General features: G+C 40.5%; 1 protein-coding gene across 10 annotated transcripts in view; it reads left to right on the plus strand.

Annotated features, from left to right (window-relative positions):
* si:ch211-200p22.4 (phosphatidylinositol-binding clathrin assembly protein) overlaps positions 1 to 12,398 on the plus strand; it is a 93,126-nt gene that overhangs the window by 40,482 nt on the left and 40,246 nt on the right. For all 10 annotated transcript variants that reach the window (XM_035994160.1, XM_031304307.2, XM_035994164.1 and 7 more), the window contains exons 3-7: positions 6,299 to 6,374; positions 6,700 to 6,802; positions 8,034 to 8,127; positions 8,505 to 8,616; positions 9,081 to 9,187. In XM_035994160.1, coding sequence (XP_035850053.1) covers positions 6,299 to 6,374; positions 6,700 to 6,802; positions 8,034 to 8,127; positions 8,505 to 8,616; positions 9,081 to 9,187 — 492 coding nt within the window. The remainder of the gene's footprint in view (positions 1 to 6,298; positions 6,375 to 6,699; positions 6,803 to 8,033; positions 8,128 to 8,504; positions 8,617 to 9,080; positions 9,188 to 12,398) is intronic.

Raw genomic sequence — 12,398 nt, forward strand, 5'->3', positions numbered from 1 at the left:
GAAGTTAAACGTATGAAAATAAGTTTTGTTTAATTCTCTCAGCACCGCCGCTCTTTCTCCCTCTCTTTTGAACGAGACACCCGACTGCAGACTGCAGTACAGTGCGGCTGCTGGGTAGCGTGAATCTCTTTTTTTTTTTTTTCTTCTTCTCTCGTCTTTTTTTAAAAATGAGTCGTGACAGGAAAGGCCAACTTGGCTTTTAATGATATCAAACAAAGAGAAATGTTCTCCCCTTGTCTTCAAATCGATACTAGAGTAACCTACTTCCTTTTCCAGCTGCTGCAATAAATATGCAGAGGAGGAGATATTAGTCTGCATAAAATCATCTGAAAAGTGTTTGATGGTTATTTATTTGTGCTTTAGAACGTACTCACTGCGAAAACAAACACAATATAAGCTTTATTTCTCTCTCCCTATTGTACAATGACAAATTCATGTACCTACAAAACATTAGTTCTTGTGGTACTGGACTGGAGTATACAGTGGCACTCATAAGTTTATGAACCCATGCTAAAGTTGACTAAAAAGAGGAATAAAAAAATCATCTTTTGGAAATTGATCGTAATGCCTTAATTAAAAAAAAATGAGGAAAAATCCAACATTTAAGGACACCAATGTGTGAATGAATAATGTATCATAAATAAATAAATGTCCTTCCTTAAAATACAGGGGGTATAAGTAAGTACACCCCTATGTTAAATTCCCATAGAGGAAGGCAGATTTTTAATAAAATAAAATCATCTCTCTATCATCTCTTTATTAGGATGCATAGTATCCAGGATACTATGCATCCTGATCCTGAGTTCCCTTGGCCTTTGGAATTAAAATAGCCCCACATCATCACATACCCTTCACCGTACCTAGAGATTGGCATGGTTTTATTTCAGTTAGCCTAATAGCTGGTTTGATTTGCATTGAGAGAAGATTTTATGGAAAGTACCCCATGCCAATCTCTAGGTATGGTGAAGGGTATGTGATGATGTGGGGCTATTTTAATTCCAAAGGCCAAGGGAACTTTATCAGGATGCATAGTATCCTGGATCCATGAAATAACTGGCCTTTAAAAATAAAAATCTGCCTGCCTCTATGGGAATATAACATAGGGTGTACTTACTTATGCCCCCCTGTATTATTAACATTTATTTATTTACGATACATTATTCATTCATAAAGACAATTGGTGTCCTTAAAGGTTGGATTTTTCCTATTTTTTTTAATTAAGGCATTAAGATCAATTTCCAAAAGATGATTTTTTTTATTCCTCTTTTTAGTCAACTTTAGCATGGGTTCATAAACTTATGAATGCAGCTGTATGTGATGTTAGCTGTTCACTGAATATGATGCGAGTAAGCCCCGCCAACTTCTAGTACTTAAGGTAATTGTTATGCATTTCTCCTTGGTTGTGACCCAGGTAATCTCTGAATTGTCATGACCAGGGATATACCCGTGTAGACTGGCTTGGTTTGAATTTCCAAAAGAAGGGTTGAACACACGATCAGTCAACCCTGGCCAGTGGTGTGAAAGAGGTATCTTTCCTGGATTGTATTTCACCATCTCACCTGTACCTGATACAACATGCCCCATCAATGTAGGGCTATTTTTTGTCTGAACGTGGAACAAAAGGGCTTAGCTAGGTTGAACCATTAAAAATATCCCAAGACCAAAAGTAATTGAACAGGTGTGACCACATTCTATTGGCTATACATGTATGTGTATCTCCACCCTATCTTAGCATTCCTGCGAGATGGAGAAAGAAGAAGCCATTTTAAACTGAATCTTTTGTCAAGTGGGACTTAATTAGATCTTCATCAAGCCACAATTGTTTACAGAGCTCCAGCCCTGGCTTCTCCTCACCATAACATGACTACACAATTAAAAATAAAAAAGACAGAAAAAGAAACCCACTTCAGGTCAGTGCTGAGGCCATGGTGTTTGGTTACTAGGGAAACCACCAACTTGTGCACTTTTCAGAGAAAGACATGAGAAAAGAGAATGAGAGAAGGAGGACGACGTGTGAAAGCTGCATGCTGGTAGCTCTGTGTTTAGCTATGTCGGGGTTGGGAGTAGCCAGGATCTACATGTGTCAATAATACATGAGGTTGTTCTCCGATATGCTAACATGAATTATTTGACGAGCTGACCTGCTTCACCGTCTTACCCCCTCCCCCACTCTATATCTCTGTGCACTCCCCTGTCTATTCTTACACCTTTTCTGTAAATGTGACTCTCTCCTCTCAAAGCAGCATCTTTTTCTTGGAACCGTCTTCGCTGAATAATCTAGGGCTCAGCGGGTTTCTGAGACTCCCTCTCTGTCTCTCTCGGTGCCGAGTGTTTCTGTCCCTTTTTATAGATTTTCTTCATTTTAACTATCCATGCGTTTTGTGTGGGTTCTCTCTGCCTTTGTATTTAAGGCTGAGGGAGAAACGCAGGCTGTCGTCAGTTGGACTTTTGATGAGGAAGAGAGTAGTCGACACACAAGATGAAGCAGAGAAATAGCTTATGAAGTTTATGAGCGCTTTTCTTTCGCTATCTATCACTCTTTTTTTTTTTCCCTCTCTTTATCCGTGACCATCTTATCTAAGTTTCTCTATCTTAACCTGGGTTCATTTTTTACTCAGACAGAATGCTAAAGTCTTAACGCAATACTCTCATCTGTGAAGCTCGTATAGTCAAGACAACATTATTGACAACATTTTAATATTCATAAACAACAACATATTGGAAACAAAGTCCTGGCCTTGTTGTCCAAGTTAAAATTGCTATCTTACTTAGGTTTACTTCCCCAAGTTTACTCTTACCTTTACCATAACTTCTGCTTGCACCCCAACCCATCCCTTAGTTGTAACTCTAAAATGTAAATGTATAAAACTCTTAATCCTAAAATCAATGGTTAACCTTTCTGGGACTACATTTCTGCTCACAGATGGGAGCTGAATCCCTACATGTGACAGCGTGAACAAAGTTTTGTCCCCACAGTGTGCATACACACAAAAAAGGGACGAGAACAGAATCAAATCCTGTATGGCTTTTTAAACAGTCCCAGAGCCCTTGGAAACATGTCAGTGCAGCGGAATCCAACACACACATGCCCGCAAGCATATTTGTGCTTGCAAACGCATACACACATACTCTCAGATGTTCCAACCAGCCAGCGAGCGCTGGTTCTCTGCCAGATTGGGAATTGGCAAACTGGCAAATCTCAGATCATTTTAAGTCCGTTGGACAGAGACGGCCTTAACGTTAAGATGCTTTTGGGAAGCCTGAGGCCTGAGTTCCCAAAACTATGGATGGTGGCCAAGACTTATTCCACTGCACTGCACATGAGGGACATAATGCAAGTTCGGGTCTAGTCTTGAGACAAAGTCAGAGTTAAATATCAAGGTTTTAGAGTGCAGAGCTCAAGTTCAACAGTTTTAGTTGGCAACAATATTTTTAAAAGTTTTACTGCAAATAAATGATATCCTTTTCAGTAATAGATGAGCATATATAGGAAATTCTAGGAAATAGGATTCTGACTACCTTAAAGCGCAATACTCAACAAACTAAAGGTTTTTTATTGTTTTTTTTTATTTTAAAATCTTTTAAAACTTTGCATCTGCAAATAAATATGGGAAAAAAAAGTATTAGCCTGAGTGTGTATGTAGGTAATTAGTAGCAGATGGAGAATTACATTATTTTCTACTTTTCGATTTAAGCTAGTGCTGCAAATAAACACAACAGATCCAATTCAGTTAGTAAAAGCAGTGTAGCATATTTTGACTAATAATACAAGCTAACTTGTTTCATAATCTGCCTCACAATTTTGCAAATACTATCTGTCAGAACTCATTTCACTTTTCAGTTGTATGGTGGCGTTGAGTTGGCACTGTCTCACACCTGTGTAGATGTGTTTTCCAGGTGCAAATACAGTTGAATGTAGTTGAGGGTCTTCTCTTTGTGTACAATCTGTAAATGATACAGTTCTTCTACTGAGCCCAAAGTCCTACAATTCAAAGGATATAGAATAGATTACAGATTGCATAAATGCTGTTAGAACCAACACAGCTTGTTTTGTTTTCAGACACCTGAATCTTTTTTTTAGTTAAGACTAGGGTTAGTAAAGGGTAGCAAATAGGGATACACCGAGCCAACTTTTTCAGTACCGATACCTATACCTGGGCTTTGGGTATCGGTCGATACCGAGTACCAAACCGATACTAGTGTTTAATAAGCTGTATTCCTCACTGTGTGGAAGTGACTGGGATCATTCTTTTATGCGTAAGGCAACATCAGGCTTGACTTAAACATTGCTTTTCCTAACTTCCTAACTTGGTAAATTTTTTTCAAAGTTACTAGGAATTGCAATTCAAGTGTAAACCTTTTAAATGCAGCAACACATCAGTCAACACTTGAACACAAATTCAAATTCCAGTGTGTATATATATATATATATATATATATATATATAAATGAATTGAATAGATCAGTCCTATATCTGATATAAGTATGGGATCGGTGCATCACTAGTAGTTAAAAATAATGTCTAATGTTGAATTATTTGTAATGCAAGTCCATAATGCTGACTCAAATTTTGGTGCCCATCTCCGCCATCTCCGAACAAGACAGTTTTGGGGAAATATGGATGAGCTACCAGCACCTGCTCAGGGACCATAGTCTACCCAAAGGTCTGACTACATTCTGAATCTCCAGCTACTGCCAGAAAAATCTGGGCTTGAGAAAGTGAATAAGTAAAGCTCTCTTCATCATTAATATCTCAACATTGAGGTTATCTCAAGCAAGGCAGAAAACTTAAAAAGAGGAGGCAAAAAAACTGATGCATTGGGCAACTCCCGTTGTGAGAGTATAAAGATGTGTAAATGTGAAGGAAGGTGCTGGGGGAAAAAGAGCAGGAATGCTAGGCAAACCTGGAAAATGGGAAGTCAAGAGTTTCCAGCACCTGCTTAGTGACATCAGATCTGTCAAAACGAACAAGTAACTAGTGTTGAGTTGGAAGGGAAAGTAACAGAGGAATCGGGTTTCTGTTACCAGTGGAAACGTTTTTCAAAAATGAACAGAGATGTCAGAAATGCTCTTTAAATGACAGGGATGGCATGATTCATAATTTTCTGTAGACTAGATTTAATCTAATTTTCTGACCGCTTCCTCTTGCCATTTGTCATCCTTCGCCAGTTCTGTGCTAGTCAAAATAAGTCCTAATAAATGACATGGAAAAAGAAACACTGGTAATTTTTAAACATAGACGGCCCTGCCTGAGGTGATGCGAGCGGCTGAGGTTAAAGCCATCGGAAGCAGCAGGGGTAGCAGGAGGAAGACGTGGGTTAAATCCTCCTCCCTGCTGGCGTCTAAAGGCGCTGACACACCAAGCTGATAATCGGCCGTTGGACAGTCTGGCAAGGTCAGTGACTCGAGTCTGTTCGGTGTGTTCCGTACCGTCGTCCGTCCGAGGGGCCGTCTGCCTTCATTTTGGCCGATTTGACATGTATAATCGGCAGGGCGGGCACTGCCGGCAGTCAGACTCAAATGACCCATCTGATTGGTAGAGTGCTAACCCAGAAACGGGGAGCACCACCCGCTCAGTGTTTGCTTATCTGTAGTCTCGCTTTGCCAGACCTTCCTCCCCAGCGCTGCAGAGGAGGGTCTGGCTAGTCCATACAGCATTCCAGGATGGGAGAAAAACATGCTCTGGTTTATTGGCATTTCTTTAAACCAATCACAATCGTCATGGGCTCCACTAAGCACCGGGCAGAGCCACATTGTCATCATCACATTGCGTTCAAACGTCTTGAGAGATTAAGTGTGGAGTTGTAGCAGAGATGGCTATGTGCTGCACTTTAATTGAGACTTTTAATGTCAGTGATGAATTATATCATTCTTTGTTATTAGCTGTTGGGTAATGAGCACAAGCTATTGCCATCTGTCAGACAGTGAATATGTGTTTCAGTAGATCAGTTATTTTCAGTTATCTCAATAATCTTTTAAATTGGAGAAGATGGCCTTTGCTGAATGGTTTAATGCATTTTTAGGATGGAAATCCAACCAGCAACTTTACAGTCAGAAACCCACTTGTAACTTAAATAAATTCCTTTATCCAAATGAAGGCTTATCCCATAATATAGTAATATATAAATAATATTTAAGTATTTGAAATCCATGGAGAATTGTGTCATTGTAACTTCAAAAGTTACTCTATCCTCAAACTGTTCAGGCAGAGAATCTGATATTCAATAAGTAAAACCAATACATTTAGATTCTGTTTTAAGGTTCATTTGGTAATAAACTTTTGTCTTTCTTTTCCCAGCGTTTAATCCAGTACCTGGCCTCCAGAAACACTCTGTTTAACCTGCACAACTTCCTGGATAAGGGAGCTCTGCAAGGTAAAGCACACAAACACTCATTCTTTCAATAGAACAAAAATAACTCGCAGCTTTTTGTTTTCATTTTGTCTAAATTGTGGCTTCAGTGTGGTTGATTACTTGATTCAAATGCATCTAATACAGCACACTTGTACAGTATACTATATATATATATATATATATATATACACACACACACACACACACACACACACACACACACACACACACACACAACACACACACAACACAACAACATATAGACAAATGATAGAAATCATTTGTAGTTCTCTCACATAACACATTTTCCTTCCTTTCGACTCTCTCTTCTCCTTTTCTGTCCCAGGTTACGACATGTCAACCTTCATCCGACGATACAGCCGTTACCTGAACGAGAAGGCCATGTCCTACAGACTGGTGGCTGTGGATTTCACCAAGATGAAGAGGGGGTAGGGGAGGACACACACACACACACACACACACAATGACAACCCCATACATCATTTCAAACTAATATTGTCACACACCAAAGACAGTGTTTAGCTTTTGGCACTAAAATGAGAGAAACCGTTTTTTTGTACAAAATATCTTGTATATATATTGTATAATATCTGTCTGTATACAGTATCTGTTACAGTACATTATTGTCTAAACCTGGCTAATGTTAAAATGCTAATGCCAGTTACAAATGTCTTAATAAAAGACTCAAGATAACAATGTATCTGTCCTGTACTACTTGAACATGTCACTCTTTGTGTGACTTTCTTGTATTTTTAATTCACTTATAGCATGTTGTTTACACAGAAGATACTATGCCTCTCATTCTGAGCGAAAATGGGGGGAAATTAACTGTAAAAGTAGTACTTCAGTGGCAGAAAAGGACCCACCTCACGTCTGGGGACCCTGCTCTGTTGCCATTGGTTAACTGAACTGGGGTCCTCAGGCGTGAGCTCCGCTATTGGACACTTCCCAAAGCAGGGGGAAACGGCTAGCCTGGTTGTCGTCACCATTAGGTCACTGCTCCAGGCCAAGAAATAATTAAGCACATAACCCCCTGTAAAACCACAAAAGAAATGTTTACATTTCTGTTTTTGCACTGCTAAATAAACAATAGTGAACTTTAAAGGTGCTAGGGGGTGGATTATGTTACATTTGGACAGAGCCAGGCTAGCTGTATGTGTCTTCTTATCTAACGCTTGGCAAGAAAGCAACAAAGCGTATTTCCCAAAATGTAAAATTTCTCCTCTAATGTCAGCCATTGTAATATTTGAATGCGTCAACTAATGGCAATGCAGCCTTGCTGGAGACTTTTGTATGAAAATGACAGTGGTGGCATTATTTCTAGAGGTTGCGTTTGGAAGATCTTTTCAATTTGAGAAAGTCCAACTGTTTTGCAAAGGCACTGAGTCATTTGTCACACCGATCCTGCTGAGCACACATTATCTATTTTGCAAAATGTGTTTCAGTTGCCATTCGTTGCAAGACTTCCATCTCGAGTAGCCGTTACTTAGCATTACTGAGAAAAGTTTTCTATGGAAAACATTAGTTTCCTTTTTTCCAATAAAAAAAAAGTCTGCTCCTTTTTTATGTACTTCGTAATTTGCATCGATATTTGCATTAGAATTTCCCCAAAACAAGGTGCCTACTAAAATTGTGTGTTTTTGTTTCCTGCTTTGTCAGGATTGACGGTGTGATGCGTACCATGAACACAGAGAAGCTGATCAAGACGCTGCCCATCATTCAGAACCAGCTGGATGCTCTGCTGGATTTCCAGGTACTGTGTGTGTGTGTGTGTGTGTGTGTGTGTGTGTGTGTGTGTGTGTGTGTGTGTGTGTGTGTGTGTGTGCGCAAGCTTCAAAGAGCGATACGAATGGGTGGTGAAGTTTCCTATTGGAATGCATTTGTGTATGGATGTGTGCTGCTCGCGAGTCTGTCTGTGCATAAGGTTTTATCCCACCTAAACGGAATTGACAGTTGCCCTGTGAGTGGAGATTTGTCTGCATCATACAAAGGGAGAGAGGTGGTTGTATTTGGGAAAAAATATGTCTGAAAGCAATGTTTTTTTTCTTTCTGAAAAGCCTTGGAAAGATGTGACAGAGATGTCTTCTCTCTCACTCTCTCTCTCACTCTCTCTACCTCTGGTCTCTCCAGGCCAACCCTAATGAGCTGACCAACGGAGTGATCAACTCTGCCTTCATGCTGCTCTTCAAAGACTCCATTAGGCTGTTTGCTGCTTACAATGAAGGGGTCATCAACCTATTGGGTAACACACACACACACACACACACACACACACACACACACACACACACACACACACACACACACACACTCACACTCTCTCTCACTCACTCACTCACTCACTCACTAATAGGGTGAACACAGCCGTGAGCCAACTGATGCTCACTCTCCTACATGTGTCAGAAATGATGAGGTGTAAGTATAGCTACAGTTTATGCATGCACAAACACACACAATCATGTATGGCAGATATGTAAACACAAACCCAACACACTCAAACACATATGTGCACACAGTTGGGTTGCCATGGCAGCACTGTAGGTTTTGACAAGCTGTCATGTAGCTGGTATGTGCTTCCGTTTGTCTCCAATCTATCATGCACTGATTTTCCTGACTCCTTTCTCTCTTCCTTCCTTCCCTTCAGCACTTCCTTACTTTATTTCTCTTTTCTGTTTTTACCCTCATCCCTCCCTTCTGTCCCTATAGAGAAATACTTCGACATGAAGAAGAACCAGTGCAAAGATGCTCTGGACATCTACAAGAAATTTCTCTACAGGATGACGAAGCTGTCGGAGTTCCTCAAAGTGGCCGAGGTATATTCACACACTCGCACACAAAAGAACATGCACACACACACAGGCATATGGTTTTCCAAGGGTTTTTTTGTGTGTCAATTTTTACCGCCCAGATTTTTTTTGGAAGAGCAACTCCTGTTCAAATTACTATTTTACCGTTTTCCTCAAAATTTCTTGTCAGTTTCTGGTCTTGACCACATCCCCTAAAAACATACAGTACTCAGCATAAGTGAAAACACCCATGCTAAAGTTGACAAAAGAGGAATAAAAAAAAAATTATCTTTTGGAAATTCTCTTAATCTTAGTGCCTTAATTAAAAACATGAGGAAAAATCCAACCTTTAAGGACACCAATTTTCTTTGTGAATGAATAATGTATCGTAAATAAATAAATGTTCTTCCTTAAAATACAGGGGGCATAAGTAAGTACACCCCTTTGTTAAATTAGAGGCAGGCAGATTTTTATTTTTTGAAGGCCAGTTATTTCATGGATCCAGGATACTATGCATCCTGATAAAGTTCCCTTGGCCTTTGGAATTAAAATAGCCCCACATCATCACATACCCTTCACCATACCTAGAGATTGGCATGGGGTACTTTCCATAAGATCATCTCTCAATGCAAATCAAACCAGCTATTAGGCTAACTGAAATAAAACCATGCCAATCTCTAGGTACGGTGAATGGTGGGAATTTAACGTAGTGGTGAACTGACCCCTGTATTTTAAGGAAGAACATTTATTTATTTACGATACATTATTCATTCAGAAAGAAAATTGGTGTCCTTAATGGTTGGATTTTTCCTCATTTCTTTAATTAAGGCATTAAGATCAATTTCCAAAAGATGATTTTTTTTATTCCTCTTTTTAGTCAACTTTAGCATGGGTGTATTCACTTATGCTGAGCACTGTATATTAAAACACATTAACTCAAATGTTCTCAAACGCCACTTTGGATAGGTGTATTTTCCACAAGACCCCATACTGCCACAACTTTTGCTCATACAGCTACTGTACCGTGTGCAGACAAGAGTACCTGACTTACCCTCACTGCCCCACATTTGCACACACACATACATATATATATATCCAAAATAACCCTAAGATGGAGGATGTGGTTAGGCGCTCCGTTAGCTCTCTCTCCCTCTGCTCGCCACACTCCTCCATCTAATCCTCTCTTCTCCCTCTCTCGTCCCCTCTCTTCCTGACAAAGATGGATACTCGTGCGGCTCTCCTTCGCACAGTGCCCACAGATCATCCCTCTTTCTTTCTTTCCTCTCGGGTCCTCTTCCTTCCCTCCCTCCCTTCCCTCCAGACCTGAAACAGGGAGAATCAGCAACTGTCCCATACATTGGTGGTTCACATTCTCTGCATTGTTGTACATTCAAAGAAATGGTCCCCACAAAATCCCTTTTGTCTTTTATAATTAGATTGTAAGGTCCCTGGAAAATTAAGTATGTGTTCTTGTACAGACACTCTTATTTTTATTAAAAAACATACATTCAGTAAATACACTTATAATGAGTTACTCTGTTTTTATACTACATTTCTCAAACATGCTAAGGCTTTTCTAAGGCTTAACTCTGATCTGGAGTTTCTAAACATCAATCTAAGTGATGACCAGGGTGAAGCTGGTGGGTGGTGGGGTGAACACTTCGAAAAACAAACCCTAAAAGCATCCAAAGCATGTGTTGTTTGCACACTCACTGTGATAGGACATACAGTGGGGAGAACAAGTGTTTGATACACTGCCGATGCATTTGCCGATTTGCAGGTTTTCCCACTTACAAAGCACGTAGAAGTCTGTAATTTTTATCATAGGTACTCTTCAACTGTGAGTGACTGAATCTAAAACAAAAATCCAGAAAATCACATTGTATTCATTTTATTGCATGACATAAGTATTTGATACATCAGAAAAGCAGAACTTAATATTTGGTACAGAAACCTTTGTTTGCAATTACAGAGATCATACATTTCCTGTAGTTCCCTGCAGCAGGGATTTTGGCCCACTCCTCCATACAGACCTTCTCCAGATCCTTCAGGTTTCGGGGCTGTCGCTGGGCAATACGGACTTTCAGCTCCCTCCAAAGATTTTCTATTGGGTTCAGGTCTGGAGACTGGCTAGGCCACTCCAGGACCTTGAGATGCTTCTTTCGGAGCCACTCCTTAGTTGCCCTGGCTGTGTGTTTCGGGTCGTTGTCATGCTGGAAGACCCAGCCACGACCCATCTTCAGTGCTCTTACTGAGGGAAGGAGGTTGTTGGGCAAGATCTCGCGATACATGGCCCCATCCATCCTCCCCTCAAGACGGTGCAGTCGTCCTGTCCCCTTTGCAGAAAAGCATCCCCAAAGAATGATGTTTCCACCTCCATGCTTCACGGTTGGGATGGTGTTCTTGGGATTGTACTCATCCTTCTTCTTCCTCCAAACACGGCGAGTGGAGTTCAGACCAAAAAGCTCTATTTTTGTCTCATCAGACCACATGACATTCCTCCTCTGGTTCATCCAGATGGTCATTGGCAAACTTCAGACGGGCCTGGACATGCACTGGCTTGAGCAGGGGGACCTTGTGTGCGCTGCAGGATTTTAATCCATGACGGCGTAGCGTGTTACTAATGGTTTTCTTTGAGACTGTGGTCCCAGCTCTCTTCAGGTCATTGACCAGGTCCTGCCGTGTAGTTCTGGGCAGATCCCTCACCTTCCTCATGATCATTGATGCCCCACGAGGTGAGATCTTGCATGGAGCCCCAGACCGAGGGAGATTGACCGTCATCTTGAACTTCTTCCATTTTCTAATAATTGCGCCAACAGTTGTTGCCTTCTCACCAAGCTGCTTGCCTATTGTCCTGTAGCCCATCCCAGCCTTGTGCAGGTCTACAATTTTATCCTTGATGTCCTTACACAGCTCTCTGGTCTTGGCCATTGTGGAGAGGTTGGAGTCTGTTCGATTGAGTGTGTGGACAGGTGTCTTTTATACAGGTAACAAGTTCAAACAGGTGCAGTTAATACAGGTAATGAGTGGAGAACAGGAGGGCTTCTTAAAGAAAAACTAACAGGTCTGTGAGAGCCGGAATTCTTACTAGTTGGTAGGTGATCAAATACTTGTCATGCAATAAAATGCAAATTAATTATTTAAAAATCATACAATGTGATTTTCTGGATTTTTGTTTTAGATTCCGTCTCTCACAGTTGAAGTGTACCTATGATAAAAATTACAGACCTCTACATGC

The sequence above is a fragment of the Sander lucioperca genome, chromosome 17 (genome assembly GCF_008315115.2).
Source record: "Sander lucioperca isolate FBNREF2018 chromosome 17, SLUC_FBN_1.2, whole genome shotgun sequence".
Taxonomy (NCBI): domain Eukaryota; kingdom Metazoa; phylum Chordata; class Actinopteri; order Perciformes; family Percidae; genus Sander; species Sander lucioperca.